The sequence below is a fragment of the Panthera onca genome, chromosome A3, assembly GCF_046562875.1.
Source record: "Panthera onca isolate mPanOnc1 chromosome A3, mPanOnc1 haplotype 2, whole genome shotgun sequence".
Taxonomy (NCBI): Eukaryota; Metazoa; Chordata; class Mammalia; order Carnivora; family Felidae; genus Panthera; species Panthera onca.
Window position 1 is genome coordinate 61,192,397 of NC_138341.1, and position 17,079 is coordinate 61,209,475.

Consider the following 17,079-nt stretch of genomic DNA (forward strand, 5'->3'; position numbering starts at 1 on the left):
GAACGGGGGAGGGGCAGAGAGAGAGGGAGACACAGAATCGGAATCAGGCTCCAGGCTCTGAGCCATCAGCCCAGAGCCTGACGCGGGGCTCGAACTCACGGACCGCGAGATCGTGACCTGGCTGAAGTCGGACGCTCAACCGACTGCGCCACCCAGGCGCCCCCAACCTCTTTAGGATTTAAAGTAAATTAAAACTGAAACAAGTTAACATTTATTAAAAATATATATAATTGATGGAGCACCTGGGTGGTTCAGTCAGTTGGGTGTCCAAATCTTGATTTCTGCTCAGGTCACAATCTCGTGGTTTGTGGGTCTGAGCCTCATCTTGGGCTCTGCACTGACAGCACGGAGCCTGCTTGGGATTCTCATTTTCCCTCTCTCTGCCCCTCCCCCACTTGCATGTGAATGTGCTCTCTCTCAAAATAAACTTAAAAAAAAATTATATATATATATATATATATATATATATATATATATATTATATAAATGAGAATTTTGGGGGTGCCTGGGTGGCTCAGTCACTTAAGCATCCAACTTCAGCTCAGGTCATGATCTCACGGTTCGTGGGTTCAAGCCCTGTGTCCGGCTCTGTGCTGACAGCTCAGAGCCTAGAGCCTGCTTCAGATTCTGTGTCTACGTCTCTTTCTTTGCCCTTCCCTCACTTGTGCTCTCTCTCTCTCAAAAATAAATAAACAGGGGCGCCTGGGTGGCTTGGTCGGTTAAGCGTCCGACTTCAGCTCAGGTCATGATCTCACGGTCCGTGAGTTCGAGCCCGTGTCGGGCTCTGTGCTGACAGCTCAGAGCCTGGAGCCTGTTTCAGATTCTGTGTCTCCCTCTCTCTCTGCCCCTCCCCTGTTCATGCTCTGTCTCTCTCTGTCTCAAAAATAAATAAACGTTAAAATAAATAAATAAACAAACAAACAAACAAACAAACATTTTTTAAAAATGAGAATTTTGAGGGGCACCTGAGTGGCTCAGTTGGTTAAGCATCCAACTTCGGCTTAGGTCATGATCTCACGTTTCGTGAGTTCAAGCCCGGCGTTGGGCTCTGTGCTGACAGCTCTGAGCCTGGAGCCTGCTTCAGATTCTGTGTCTCTCTCTGTCTGCCCCTACACCGCTTGCACTCTGTCTCTCGCTCTGTCTCAAAAATAAACATCTAAAAAAAATTTTTTTTAAGTGGGAATTTTGAAAAGACATATACACATAAATAATATGTGATATAGAAAGTGCAGGGATCAAGTATTCAGCTATGTTGATTGGAATATAACACGGATGGCCCTTCTAGTGGGCAATATGTAACAAAAGCCTTAAGAAAAGAATAACATATTTCTAACTATGTTAGATAGCCTAGGGACTAAAGGGACAAAAGGGACTGGTTTAATAAATTATTATAGCTCATAGCTCAAATGCTGCAGAAGTCTATTAACTGATATATAAAAATGATTACGATATGCTGAATGAAAAAGCAAGCAGCCAAACAATACATTTGTTGTATATCCACCTGAAGAATTTTTCTGTATATAGAAAAGTATCTGGAAGGATATATAACCAAGGTGTTAACAACTTACTTTAGATAGGGCCAGATTTATCATTCTGATTTTTCACTTATTTCCTTTGTGCCTGTGTGTGTTCTTTAAGGACATGTTTTGTTTAGTAATAAAAAAGTTATTAAAAAATTAACACTACTGGGGCACCTGGGTGGCTCAGTTGGTTAAGTGGCCGACTTCGGCTCAGGTTATGATCTCACAGCTCGTGAGTTCGAGCCTCATGTCGGGCTCTGTGCTGAGAGCTCAGAGCCTAGAGCCTGCTTCTGACTCTGTGTCTCCCTCTCTCTCTGCCCCTCCCCTGCCCGCACGCTCTCTCTATCTCTCAAAAATAAATAAACATTAAACAAAAATTTAAAAACACATTAACACTACTTAGGTGTGCCTGGGTGGCTCAGTCAGTTGAGTGTCTGACTCTGGATTTCAGCTCAGGTCATTATCTCATGGTTTGTGGTTTAAACCCTGCATGGGGCTCTGTGCTGGCAGCGGGGAGCCTGCTTTGGATTCAGTTTCCCTATCTCTCTACCCCTTCCTTGCCCTCTCTCTTTCTCTCTCTCAAAAATAAGCAAATATTAAAAAAATTAACACTACTTAAAAATAATCTGATTCACGTTTAGTTGTATTTTAGTTAAAATAATTCAACAATTCAGTGAATTTGAATACACAGTGAATATTAGATGATATCACAGAGTTATTGTTAATTTTCTTGGGTTTGACCATGGTACCATGGTTATAAAATAATGTCATTTTTTTTTAATGTTTCTTTCAGAGGCAGAGAGCATAAGCGTAGGAGGGGCAGAGAGAGAGGGACAGAGAATTCCAAATAAGCTCCATGCTGCTAGTGCAGAGCCCGACGTGGGGCTGGATACAATGAACCATGAGACATGATCCGAGCGGAAATCAAAAGTCGGATGCTGAACAGATTGAGCCACCCAGGTGTCCCATGTCTATTTTTAAAGAGATGTACACTGTAGTCTATGGGGTAAAGTGTCACAGTGCCTGAAGCTTACTATTAAATACCACAGAAAAAAATTACATAAAGGGATCAAGCAATTAGGGCATATATATTAGAATAGAGTGGTGTAGTACTATTCTTTCAACTTTTCTATACGTTTGAAGATATTCACAATAAAAAGTTAGAACAGTAGTTGACTTCACAGGTTTGTCCCATTTTAAAAGTTAACATGTTTCAAAACTTAACCAGAAGGTTTGAAAAGTATAAATTAGGGAATGATACTATACACTAAAAAATAAATTCCTGGGCACCTGGTGGCTCAGTTGATTGAGTGTCTGACTTCAGGTCAGGTCATGATCTCACAGTGCATGAGTTCAAGCCCTGCATCAGGCTCTCTGTTGTCAGCACAGAACCCACTTCAGATCCTCTGTCCCCCTCTCCCTCTGCCCTTCCCCCACTGATTCTCTCTCTCAATCTCTCTTAGAATAAATAAACGTAAAAAATAAACTCCCTCATCATTTCACAAAGACCTATAACATAACTGAGGGCAAGTAATTTCTTGTGGGTAATGGTTTTCTCAGCTGCAAAAGAAGATGGTGGAACTTGGTTCATTCACTGATTCCACAAGTATTTATTTATTTATTTATTATTTATTTATTTATTTATTTATTTATTTTTTAATAGCAAAAACACGTTTATTATTGATTTAAAAGTATTTAAGCATCCACTACATGTGAAACATTATGCCCATGTGCCCTTTTTTTTCCAATATATGAAGTTTATTGTCAAATTGGTTTCCATACAACACCCAGTGCTCATCCCAAAAGGTGCCCTCCTCAATACCCATCACCCACCCTGCCCTCCCTCCCACCCCCATCAACCCTCAGTTTGTTCTCAGTTTTTAACAGTCTCTTATGCTTTGGCTCTCTCCCACTCTAACCTCTTTTTTTTTTTTTTTTTCCTTCCCCTCCCCCATGGGTTACTGTTAAGTTTCTCAGGATCCACATTAGAGTGAAACCATTGCCCATGTGCCCTTTATAGGAATAATCCTATCTCAATATTTTCCTAATTCTTCCTAACATACGTTCTGAACGTACACAATCACATTATCAGGAGGGACTGTTTGCTACTCTGAATCCAAAAAGAAAAAAAGGAGAAGAGGGAAGAAAAATAGAAAAATTAACAGAAGTCCATCCACAAGTATTTATTGAGTGTATATGATGGAGCAGGGCAATGGTAAATACGCTTAAAATTTATTGGGGAAAATCACTAATGTCATTTCTACTTTTAGAGAACTCTGAGATGATTCACTTACTTTAGGATTCCTATTAACAGCAGAAATTCTGAGGTCAATGTTTCTCAAACTAGGGTTCATGGATAAATTACTAGAAATCAAAGAGTTCTCTATAAGAATGTTTAGATTTTAAGTTTTGATTCTAAGCATAAAATAAAATCATCTAAATCATCAGGATAACAGAGTATTTCAGTGCCTATTTGCTTTTCTGTTTATAATTAAGTTGTACTAAAAAATACTTCAATTGTCTAAGGTAAATTTTTTTTTAAGTTTATTTATTTATTTTGAGAGAGACAGAGAGAGTGTGAGTGGGGGAGGGGCAGCAGGAGAGGGAGAGAGAGAGAATCCCTGGCAGGCTCTGCAGTATCAGTGCAGAGCCCGATGTGGGGCTTGAACTCACGAACCATGAGAATCATCAAGTCAGATGCTTAACCAACTGAGCCACCCAGGCACCCCATCTAAGGTTAATTTTTAAAAGGATAAGATAGCGAAGGGACTTGATAGAGGAGGGAGGCAGTGGTGTCAGGGGAAGGCTAGTAATGTCATGGTGCAATGTAAGTCTTCATAGGAGGTTAAAGAGAGAAAAGTGGAGGAAGGATGAAGTCTTTGAAAGGTATAAGGCAATATAAGCTAAATGCAAAATATTTTGTGCCAAGACAGATCACACGATATTTGCCTTGTAATCAGCAATTCAATTTCAGCAAAACACTATTACTTTACCACATTAGGTAACCATTATTATTTTTATTTTTTTAATTTTTTTAAAGGTTTCTTTACTTATTTTGAGAGAGAGAGAGAGAGAACACAAGCGTGAGAGGGGAAGGGGCAGAGGGAGAGAATCCCAAGAAGGCTGAGCGCTGGATACAGGGCTTGAACCCACATACTGTGAGATCATGACCTGAGCTGAAGTCGGGAGTCTACCAACTGAGCCACCCAGGGGACCCTATTTTTTTTATTTTTAGAGACAAAGAGCATGAGCAGGGGAGAGGGGCAGAGGGAGAGAGAGAAAATACCAAGCACGCTCCATGCTCAGGGTGGAGCCTGATGAGGCGTTGGATCCCAACCCTGGAATCACGACCTGAGCCAAAATCAAGCTGGATGCTCAACCAGCTGGGCCACCAAGGCACCCCTAGCTAACCATTTTAGTTTGAATTGTGTTGTTTTTAGTTCTCACTTGTGTCTATAATATGCAAATTTGGTTTATGGGTGTATAGGTGTGTTTACAACTAGTATTATTAGTGGACATTTTATTTACATTATAATAAAAATAATTTAAGGGGCACCTGGGTGGCTCAGTCTGTTAAGCATCCGACTCTTGATTTTGATTCACATCCTGATGTTACTGTTTGTGAGATTAAGCTCCATGTCAGGCTCTGTGCTGATGGTGTGGAGCCTGCTTGGGATTCTCTCCTTTTCTCTCTGTCCCTCCCCTGCTCATGCTCTCTCAGAATAAAGAAAATAAACATTAAAAAAATAATTTAAGTCAACATTGGGAGTTCTCAAGGTTTTCCTTTAAAAAGATCTGTCCATCACTCAAATTTGAGAAGCATAGTATTAGGGATTTAATAACATATGACTTGATTTACAAAAATTTTATCTACCCATAATTTTCCAGTAACAGTTTTGTTACTTAAATTTATGTATTAGTGAACTTTCAGTTGTTACATAAACAATTGGTTGAATTTACATACCAGGTGGGTTAATGTACCAGGTGTTTGGGTAATGTACATAAATAATAATTTATGCAGTTTGTATCTAGTCAAATCATATCATATGCACATTCAGTATTCACACATATGTATATGTAAAATTCAAATGTTTTTCTCTTAGTAGCCATTTCTTTCTTTTTTTAAATTTTTGTTTGTTTTTTTAATTTACATCCAAGTTAGCATATAGTACAACAATGATTTCAGGAGTAGCGTTTCTTCTTTTTTTAAGTTTATGTATTTATTTATGTATGTATTTATTTATTTAAAGGCTTTAATGTTTATTTATTTTGAGAGACAGAGCTCGTGCATGAGTGGGGGAGGAGCAGAGAGAGGAAAACACAGAATCAGAAGCAGGCTCCAGGCTCCGAGCTGTCTGCACAGAGCCTGACGCGGAGCTCGAACTAATGAACCGTGAGATCATGACCCAAGCTGAAGTCAGACACTTAACCGACTGAGCCACCCAGGCACCCTGAGTTTATTTATTTTTGAGAGAGAGTGAGAGAGAGTGAGCGAGCAAGCTGATGTGTGAGCAGGGGAGGGGCAGAAAGAGGGGGACAGAGGATATGAAGCAAGCTCTGCACTGTCAGTGCTGTGGAGCCCCACATGGGGCTTAAACTCATGAACCAGGCTCAAACTCACAAACCAGGCTCAAACTCACCAACCGTGAGATCATGACCTGAGCCAAAATCAAGAGTCAGATGCTTAACTGACTGTGCCCCACTAGCTGTTTCTTTAAATTGGTCACTTTTTCTGATTTTTCCAGGAGCTATCTAGAGGATGATTATTTACCTCTTTGGGTGTTAACCCAGGCACAAGCCTTGCCACAGTTTCCCAGTTGATGGTCTGATGGATTCCAATTAATGGATAAAGGATCATGTCCAACACCATTTGGTTGTTATTGTTCAAGAAATTGTTGTTCTCTGAATATCCACGACTCATCTTTTGGAACTAGAAATAAAGACAAATAGATTTATTTACATATGAAATCCAAATGTTTTTAGGACATTATAAATCAGTTACAATTTATTCCTAAGAATTATATGCTACCTATAAAGGAAGAATAAAAGTGACCTAAAATACACATGGAATATACGGCTCAAATCTCTTCAAATATTATAGCATTTCAATATTATGGATTGGTGGATGGACAGATGGATAAATTATGTGACAAAAAAGTATAATAAAATATTAATGGTAGTAGAAGTGGTGGGTACACAGGTGTTCACTATAACATTCTTTTGACTTTGCTATATGTTTAAAATTTTTCATAATAAAACACTGGGGGGGGGAAGTTGAATACAATATATCTTCCTTAAAAAAATCCATAAGTGTGCCTTATTTGTACATTGATTGGCAATTCACAGATGGTGGAGTTTACCTGTAAAAAAAAAACAAATAAAACACAAACACACACAAACAAAAAAATAAAGCTCATTAAAAGAATTATAATTTCATTCTAGTCCTGAGCAATATTTCCTTTATTCTTTTGTGAGTGAATGTCCATCCTACAAACAATGAAGACTGAGTATATTTAAATTTTACTAATGTAATCAAATGAAATTTAAAAACAAGTTAATCTGACATGATAGGATAAGCATAATCATTGTTATTATGCTATGTGATTATTAGTTATAAATTGTGGGAAGATTATAGCAACAATTGTAATTAGTATTATTTCTAGAAATTTGAGTTTTTGGAGTGTTCTTCCTTGTCTTCAGGAAAAACATGACAATTGGCCTGATAAGGATTAATCCTTACACACATCCAAACACACCCTGCCACTCAAATATAAAAAGCACCTACACGCACGTACGCAGTCACTCCTGCCCCGTGGAGGCTTCCCTTGCTTCTTCACCTGGCTCCCCACCCATCTGTCCTCCCATCGCATCCTCTAATTCAATCCAGGAGCCCTTGAATGACATGTCCAGTGACCAAGGGAGTCCAAGATCTTCAAGCAATAGAATCACCAAGAAAAAGGGCTCTAGAAAGCTTCCCAAATAAATGTAGTTCAATAAACATTTAGTGAGATTCAACTATGTGCCAAGCATTGTGGATACAAAAATAAATATGGCATGGTCCCTGTCCTCAAGGAATTTATGGTCTGGTGAGGGATATTAGCAGACAAACAGGTAATTTTAATATCATTTGCTGAGAACCAAAGCACAGGGGAGCCATGGAGGAGCAGAGGAAGAACACACATAATAATTGTTATTTATTGAGTACAACTGGCCCTTGAACAGTACAGGTTTGAGTGTACTGATCTACTTACACTCAGACTTCCTTCAGTACAATACTGGACTATAAATGTATTTGCTCTTCCTTATGATTTTCTTTTTTTTAATGTTTGTTTATTTTTGCAACAGAGAGAGACAGAGCGTGAGCAGAGAGAGAGAGGGAGACACAGAATCAAGAGCAGGCTCCAGGCTCCAAGCTGTCAGCACAGAGCCTGACGCAGGGCCTGAACTCACAAACTGCAAGATCATGACCTGAGCTGAAGTCAGACACTTAACCAACGGAGCCACCCAAACGTCCCAGCTGACCTTACGATTTTCTTAATAACATTTTCTTCTCTTTAGTTTTCTTTATTGTGAGAATACAGTATATAATATATATACAAAATACGTGTTAATAGACTATGTTATCAGTAAGGTTTGTGGTCAACAGTACGCTATTAGTGCTTAAGTTGTGAGGGAGTTGAAAGTTAACATGAGTATTTTCGACTGAGGGTGGTCAACACTCCAACCCTTGCATTTTCAAGGGCTAACTGCAGTTTAATAATTGTAAAACACTTCTTGGAGCCCAGGTGAACATAGATTTTACAAAGCTTTATTGTTCTCCACTTGTATGCCTAGCACATTGTCACTTTTCATACCACACAATTTGAAATGTATGTTAGAACATAGAGTATTTCATTATAATTTGTTTGGACCTCAGTAGAAAACAGTCTAATCCACAATTCAGGGCAAGGATTTGGGTGCTTTTTTTTTTTCTTCACTTTCAAAAATATTCATTTAAAAGTTCTAAAATATTTATTGTGGCCTGCAAAGTGCTGGCACTTGTTAGCTAATTAAAAATACTGTCCATATCAAATACTTAAAATTTTTTGTATATATTTCACATGTAATATTCATTTATAATATACACGATATTCTCATAAATTCTCTTGGAATATCTGTCATAGTGCACTACATTCTGGAAAGAAAAGTACAGACTTATCAAAAACTGTGGCAATAAGAAAAAATTTGAAGTTCAAATTACACTACTACTAAATCTAGTTCCATTCATGATAAATTATTTTTTTTAATTTTTTTTTTTAACGTTTATTTATTTTTGAGACAGGAAGAGACAGAGCATGAACAGGGGAGGGTCAGAGAGAGGGAGACACAGAATATGAAGCAGGCTCCAGGCTCTGAGCTGTCAGCACAGAGCCCGACGCGGGGCTAGAACTCACGGACCGCAAGATCATGACCTGAGCCGAAGTCGGCCGCCTAACCGACTGAGCCACCCAGGCGCCCCGATAAATTATTTTTTTAATGTTAATTAATGCTTAAGGTCAAACGTGTTATTTACCAGAAATAAACATTCTATTTAATGCACTACACTTTTTACGAACTCTTCGCGTCCTACTCCCCCCACCCCATTCCCACAATCTTGGTTTATTTAAATGTTTTAATAAAACTAATCTAATTAATTAAGACCAAATGGAAGTCCACCACTGGCATCTGATTTTTTTTTTTTTCCCCAAATAGAAAAAGGCTTTTGTAGACAAAGCCTTTTTCCTTAGGTAGAGAAAAGACGCTAAACGAAGGGGCCGGTAGGGTAGGTAGGTCAAAGGCCTTTGGCGTAACTGAGATCGGGAGAGAACAGAGTCATCCTGCTCCAGGGGAGAAGACTTGTGTCCACGCTTCCTGACCACAAATGAGAACCGAGGCAGTTGGCTTTCACCGTGAACGAAAAAATCACATCTGCAACCCAGGATAAATAGATCAAAGCCGTGCAAACCTTGGGCGCAGACCTCACCGCGAGGAGCGTCCTCAGAGTTCCCCAGCCTGTGGTGTCCCCGCCTTTCCCGTAGGGGTAGAAACTCCCCGGGCGTGGAGCGGGTTGGGGACTGACAAAGGCGCCGGGCAGGGGGGCAAGGCTGAGGGAAGATGCTGGCAGACACAGGGCGCGGCCCGGCGGACGGACACCGGGGCACCCTCTGCTGGTGGTGCGATAGGGACAGGCGGCAGGGACCTGGGGCTGGGAAGGCCGGCGGGCTGCAGGCTGGGCGTGGGGACGTTCGGGGGCGCTTGGGCTAACGCGACCCCGGCCCGGCCCGGCGGAGGAGGAGGCCGCGGCGTGAAGCCGCTGGCTGCCAACGGTACCGCCCCTTGCCGCACTTCCCGTCCCCCCACCCCCACCCCCGCCGGCACCCCAGGCTCCTCGACGTCTCGCTCACCTGCTCGGGGCCGCGGTGGCCCTCACTACGCCTTTGTCACCTGCAGCGGCCGGCACAGACTGTCCTCGCGCCATTAAGCTCCAGCTACCCGGCCCGCAAGCATGGCCACGGTACTCACACGCATCGCCCCCTCCTGCTCGCAGGGTACCGCCGGCCCCCACGCCGTCCAACCAATCACAGGCCAGCGCTACAGCGGAGGAACCAATGAACAACTAGCTCCTGCAGGGCTGGGACGGGTGGCCAGAGAAGCGGCTGCAGCTAGCGGCCTCAGCCCAGTGCCTTTGCCTTTCCCTTCCCCCTCTCGCTTTCACTCCTGGGCTTGTCGCAGTGCAGCGTCTTCACCCCGCGCCCCCCCCCCCAGCGTCTTGTTTCTTAGCAACCAGATCCTCCCGACCGGATCTTAAGTGACCAACTCTTGACTCTAGAGGAAATAGAAACAAGGGAGATAAAAGAACTCGGATCAACCATGGATGAAATAGTTGGCGGTATAGGTCACTTTGGTATAGGTGCTTAGGTAGAATGGTGAAGTTGTATCATTTAGAAGGACACAAGAAGTATCTTGGGTGAAGCGTTGTCATTATTATCAGGAGGCATCTCTTGAAAAACGTAAATAGCTCTGGTTTAGAAATTCAGTGTTCATTCACATTGATAGGTTCCACATGTGTTACTGTGGTAACTACTATTACTGGGAAACAAGTAAGATATATAAGTCTCAGTCTTGTAGGGTAAATACTACTATGTGTCAATTACTTTTTTTAATTTTATTTTTTAAATTTCGATCCAAATTAGCATATAGTGCAACAATGATTTCAGGAGCAGATTCCTTAATGCCCCTTACTCATTTAGCCCATCCCCCCTCCCATAACCCCTCCAGTAATCCTGTTTGTTCTCCATATTTAAGAGTCTCTTAATGTTTTGTCCCCCTCCCTGTTTTTTATTATTTTTGCTTCCCTTCCCTTATGTTCATCTGTTCTGTGTCTTAAATTCCTCATATGAGTGAAGTCATATGATATTGGTCTTTCTCTGACTAATTTCGCTTAGCATAATTACCCTCTAGTTCCATCCACGTAGTTACAAATGACAAGATTTCATTCTTTTTGATTGCTGAGTAATACTCCATTGTATATATATATACCACCTCTTCTTTACCCATTCATCCATTGATGGACAGTTGGGCTCTTTCCATACCCTGGCTAGTGTTGATACTGCTGCTATGAACATCGGGGTGCATGTGCCCCTTTAAAACAGCATCTCTGTATCCCTTGGATAAATATCTGGTAGTGCAATTGCTGGGTTGTGGGATAGTTCTATTTTTAATTTTTGAGGAACCTCCATACTGTTTTCCAGAGTGGCTGCATCAGCTTGCATTCCCACCAGCAATGCAAAAGAGATCCTCTTTCTCCTCATCCTCGCCAACATCTGTTGTTGCCTGAGTTGTTCATGTTAGCCATTCTGACAGGTGGGAGGTGGTATCTCATTGTGGTTTTGATTGGTATTTCCCTGATGATGAGTGATGTTGAACATTTTTCATGTTTGGTTGGCTACCTGGATGTCTTCTTTGGAGAAGTGTCTATTCACGTCTTTTGCCCATTTCTTCACTGAATTATTTGTTTTTTTGGTGTTGAGTTTGATAAGTTCCTTATAGATTTTGGATACTAACCCTTTATCTGGTATGTCATTTGCAAATATCTTCTCCCATTCTGTCGGATGCCTTTTAGTTTTGTTGATTGTTTCCTTCGTTGTGCAGAAGCTTTTTATTTTGATGAGGTCCCAATAGTTCATGTTTCCTTTTGTTTCCCTTGCCTCTGAAGATGTGTTGAGTAAGAAGTTGTTGCGGCCAAGATCAAAGAGGTTTTTGCCTGCTTTCTCCTTGAGGATTTTGATGGCTTCCTGTCTTACATTTAGGTCTTTCATCCATTTTATTTTTTGTGTATGGTGTAAGAAAGTGGCCCAGGTTCATTCTTCTGCGTGTCGCTGTCCAGTTTTCCCAGCACCACTTGCTGAAGAGACTGTCTTTATTCCATTGGATATTCTTTCCTGCTTTGTCAAAGATTAGTTGGCCATGTTTGTGGGTCCATTTCTGGGTTCTCTATTCTGTTCCATTGATCTGGGTGTCTGTTTTTGTGCCATCAATTACTTTTTTAAAATTTATTTTGAGAGAGAGAGAGAGAGAGAGAGAGAATCCCAAGCAGGCTCTGCATTGTCAGGGAAGAGCCCATTATGGGGCTAGAACTCATGAACCAAATGGTGAGATCACAACCTGAGAGGAAATCAAGAGTCGGATGCTTAATGGTCTGAGCCACCCAGGTGCCCCCCCATGTCAATTACTTTTTTTAATTTTTATTTTTTATAAATATGTTTTAATGTTTGTTGGGGGGGGGGCAGGAGGGCAGAAAGGGAGACAGAGGATCTAAAGCTGGCTCTGTGCTGACAGCAGAGAGCCCAATGTGGGGCTTGAACCCACTAACTGTGAGATCATGACCTGAGCCCAAGCCAGAGGCCTAACCAACCAAGCCACTCAGGTGCTTCCATGTCAATTACTTTTAATTTTCACTTGCAATGTGTCTAGTCTGAGGACTAAAACTAAATGTTAGAAAGGACAGAAAAAATAAAGCTCTATTCAAATGGGTAAATTACTATAATGAGATCTGATGATTTGAGTGGCTGTCAGTTTTTTCTAATTGTATCAACTCTGACTTTTTGCTATTTTTACTATCAAATCTTTTATTATATTTATTCCACAGAGACACGGAAGTTAGGCAAGCTCTGTATTTAATTAGGTAAATACTTTTTTTAATGTTTATTTTCGAGAGAGAGAGAGAGAGAGAGAGAGCGCCTGAGCGGGGAAGAGGCAGAGAGAGAGGGAGACACAGAATCCAAATCCGAAGCAGGCTCCAGTCTCTGAGCAGCCAGCACAGATCCTGACACGGGGCTCAAACTCAGGAACCGTGAGATCATGACCTGATCCGAAGTGGGACGCTTAACCGACTGAGCCACCCAGGTGCGCCTAGTTAGGTAAATTCTTAAAGAGAAGCTGTTTGCTTCTCTTACTTGCCCTTGACTTTCTTTTTTTTTTTTTTTTTTTAATTTTTTTTCAACGTTTTTTATTTATTTTTGGGAGAGAGACAGAGCATGAACGGGGGAGGGGCAGAGAGAGAGGGAGACACAGAATCGGAAACAGGCTCCAGGCTCCGAGCCATCAGCCCAGAGCCTGACTCGGGGCTCGAACTCACGGACCGCGAGATCGTGACCTGGCTGAAGTCGGACGCTTAACCGACTGCGCCACCCAGGCGCCCCTTGACTTTCTTTCTCCTAGTCCTGAACTCTGTTGTGATGGTGGTGAGCCAGTTTAAACCATGAGGATTAGAAAGACTCATGAGAGGGGCACCTGGGTGGCTCAGTCAGTTGTGTCTGACTCTTGATTTCAGCTCAGGTCATGATCTCATGGTTTGTGGGTTTAGGCCCGCATCAGGCTCAGCACTGAGTGTGGAGCTTGCTTGGGATTTTCTCTCTCCCTCCCTGTCTCTCTGCCCCTCATGCAAGCGTGCTCTCTCTCTCAAAATAAATAAACTTTAAAAAGTAAATGTTACTTTAAAAATAAAAAAAGGACTCATGAGATTTTTTAGAGCAGTAACATAGAAGGCACCTTGGCCTTGAATTTAATTACCTTGTGAAGAGAAGCTGCCTAACAGGCCCTAGACTGTTATATGAGAAAAAGTATTTATCTTTCTTTAGCTACTGTTGTTTTTTTGGTTTGTTACAGAAGCTTAGAGTAGTCCCTAAAAGGGAAAACTTGGTCCCTGAAAGGGGTGTGCTATAATTACAAAGATCTAAGCTATATATGGCATTGGCAGGTAGAAGCATATTGCAGGCTGGAAGGCTGGTAACTCCAAGTGTATTGGGAAGTGTCACTTGTGTTAACTTGAAAGGTAGATTATCAAGCCTACAGCTCTGAGGAAAGGAGTTTAGAAAAGGTCAAAATCTAAGTTCATATTGGCTGACAATTTTTGCTTTTAGCAAGGTTCGATAAAAAGGAATGAAGTCAGTTAAGAATCAACCAGTTTAGAGGTTAGAGTGGGAGAGAGCCAAAGCATAAGAGACTGTTAAAAACTGAGAACAAACTGAGGGTTGATGGGGGGTGGGGGGGAGGGAAGGGTGGGGGATGGGTATTGAGGAGGGCACCTTTTGGGATGAGCACTGGGTGTTGTATGGAAACCAATTTGACAATAAATTTCATATATTGGGAAAAAAAAAAAAAAAAGAATCAACCAGTTTGCAAGCGGAGATAGAATAGAGCTCTATTCCTGGACCCCATTCACAACATTTGCTCTTGATGTAGATCCACATACTACTATACCATCTCTAAATGATCAATTCAGGAACTTAATGTTTGAAGCTTTCCTCATCACTCTCTAGTCTTTTCGAGAACAATATCCCTTTACAGAATGACAGAGCAAGAAAGAATCCTTGATAGATGGGCTTCTTCAATCTTTTTATTCCAAGGTTAGAGAAAGTTCAAGTGACTTGCCCAAGGTCAACTCAATTGGTTCAATGACCTTTGCCCAAGGAAGAATCTTTGGCATTGTACAGATGTTCCTTCCTAAGGCCTTTTATGCAGAATGGGTAATTGTATCTAAAACTTTCATCTATTTCCCCTTCCTCACCAAGTCTAACCCTTTTATGTTCAGAAGCTCATCCCTCTATCAGTTTTAGTACAGACTAAGTTGCTTTAACAAAGAGACCCTAAATACAGTGGCTTGAACACAATAAAAGTTTATTTCTCTCTCAAATTACAGTACAGGTGGGTGCTCCAGAACTGGTGTGGCTGCTTTGCCAATCTTGACACAAAACTTCCATCTCTGAGTCTGAAATGGCTGCAGAGAAAATGTGGGATAGTAGTGTAAAGCAGTTAAATTCTCCATGGGGGGTGAGGAGACAACCTCTAAAATTGTAAGAAATACAGGATGAGCACATTATTTAGAAATAAGGTAAAAGCAGAGTAGCAGAAAAGCTAAATGTGTTTGCTTCTGGGAACCTGGAGTAAGGTAGGGGACTACTTTATTTCCTTTTTTTTTTAAATCACAATTTGATTTTCTAAAACCATGCGATTTTACTAGTTTCATAGTTAAAAATATGTGAATGGATAAAACATATATATGAAGGAAAAATAGTAACTTCAAACAAGTTATTTCTTCAACTAGGCAAATATCAAATATGAAAAATTAACCATAACAATCTGGAATAAAACTTCAAGGGATACTGACATTGGTGAAGGAATAGGGGCAGGGGACCAGTAGGGAGAAGTGTCTGGAGGAGAAAGCAGGGAGGATGATAGCATGCCAACATTCTTGTGTGGTTGTAAGACTTCAATATTGATAACTTTAAACACTGGTAGAGAAACATAAACATAATTAGGGGTTAAAAAGTAACCACAACAAGAATAAAAATAGAAATGTATAGGTTTCAAACCTGAAGAGACAATGCATCTGGCGGTTTCTGAGGATCTGTCTCTTGCTTCAACAGTGTCTGGATGGAACGGATGCAGGGACGCCCCTTCTACCAGCCTCCCGACCACCCTCCAACCCTTTTTCCAGTCACAACCTTTGGAGCCATCTTCTCAGCCATCCTTTGCCTCTGGGACTGGCCAACACCCTATTTTGAGCTTAGCTCTTTATTACTCATTAACTGTGAGCTCCCCGGATTCCTCAGAATTATTTCACCGAGGTGGAGGGGGCTGTCAACCTCCTGGTCAACATGCATCTGCAGGCCTCCTACACCTACCTCTATGGTCTTCTATTTCGACTGTGACAATGGGGCTCTGGAGGGCGTGGGCCACTTCCGAGTGTTGGCTGAGAAGTGCGAGGGTGCGGAGCGTCCCCAGAAGGTGCAAAGTCAACGAGGCAGCTGTACCCTCTTCCAGGACCGGGACCAGGTAGAAGCTGTTCCAGGAAGAGTGTAATGAAACCCTGGACACCAAGGAAGCCGCCCCGGTTCTGGAGAAGAACTTGAATCAGGCCCTTTTGGCTTTGCATGCCCTCAGTTCCGCGCACGCAGACCCCCATCTCTGTGACTTCCTGGAGGACCAAGATGAGAAGGGGATCAAGAAGATGGGCAACCACCTGACTCACCCCTGTAGGCGGGCTAGCCCCCAGGCTGGGCTGGGCGAGTATCTCTTCTAAAGGCTGGCCCTCAAGCGCGACTAGGAGCCTTTGAAGCCTGGCAGCTTCTGAAGGACCTCTCTGGCCTGCAACCCCCGGACCAGGGCTTGTGCCTGAGCCTCTCCCTGCAGCCACCAGGCAGCTTTTTAACCACCCTGGAGCCCTGTCCCAAGCCATGGACCAAACGGAAACAATAAAGCTTTTTGCAGCAAAAATTAAAAAGAAAAAAACAACAAAACAAAAAACCTGAAGAAAAAAATGTGATCTATAAAAAAAGAAATTTTAAGTACAACACTTGTAGTAAGGTAGTGGAAATATGTGAAAAACTGATAAAACCATGAAAAGCTATCAAATGGAGATTTTAAACATAGTACACTTAGAAAGAGCAGAGACCAAAAAAAAAAAAAAAAAAAAAAAAAGCAAATGTAAAGACAAATTTAAAATATAAGTTCAGGGGCACCTGGCTGGCTTAGTTGGTGGAGCATGTGACTCTTGATCTCTGGATTATAGGTTCAAGCCCCACCTTGGGTGCAGAGATTACTTAAAAATAAAAAATAAAATAAAAATACAAGTTCAATCTAATGTACTTTTCAGTCTAACATAATTCCCTAATCCACGTTTCCACATGGAAGTATTTCTCAAGAGTGACACTCCGGTGCTTATTTTTTCTCACCTTCCCTTCCTCTCTTACTGCTTCTCAGGGAAGGAGTGTTAGCTGATTAGTGATTTTATAAGAAAAAATTATACACATGTAGTTTTCCAGCCCCTCTCCACTCTCACTGGATTGCTTACCTACAGTGAAGGTGATTTCTGGTGTTTTTCTGAACATTCTCTAAGTTTGGTAGTTTACTTTGTCTGAGACTGGATGGATAGTTGAATTCAGGTAAATATTAGCAAATCCTATGCATGCCCTCCAAACTAGCTTTAACATAGTTCGCAAACCAGCCCGACCTGCCTGTTCAAGATCTTCAATTAGCT

At 41.6% G+C, this 17,079-nt stretch overlaps 1 protein-coding gene across 2 annotated transcripts in view; it reads right to left on the reverse strand.

The window, feature by feature from the left end:
- Positions 1–10,080, reverse strand: part of SANBR (SANT and BTB domain regulator of CSR) — a 56,103-nt gene extending 46,023 nt beyond the window's left edge. The window contains exons 1-2 of one of the 2 annotated variants that reach the window (XM_078444512.2): positions 9,944–10,079; positions 6,292–6,450 (exon numbers count right to left, since the gene is read on the reverse strand). In XM_078444512.2, coding sequence (XP_078300638.1) covers positions 6,292–6,441 — 150 coding nt within the window. In that variant the 5' untranslated portion in view covers positions 6,442–6,450; positions 9,944–10,079. Of the gene's footprint in view, positions 1–6,291; positions 6,451–9,943 lie in introns of both variants that reach the window. The other variant, XM_078444513.2, reaches the window with a different exon arrangement.
- Positions 10,081–17,079: the final 6,999 nt, after the last annotated feature.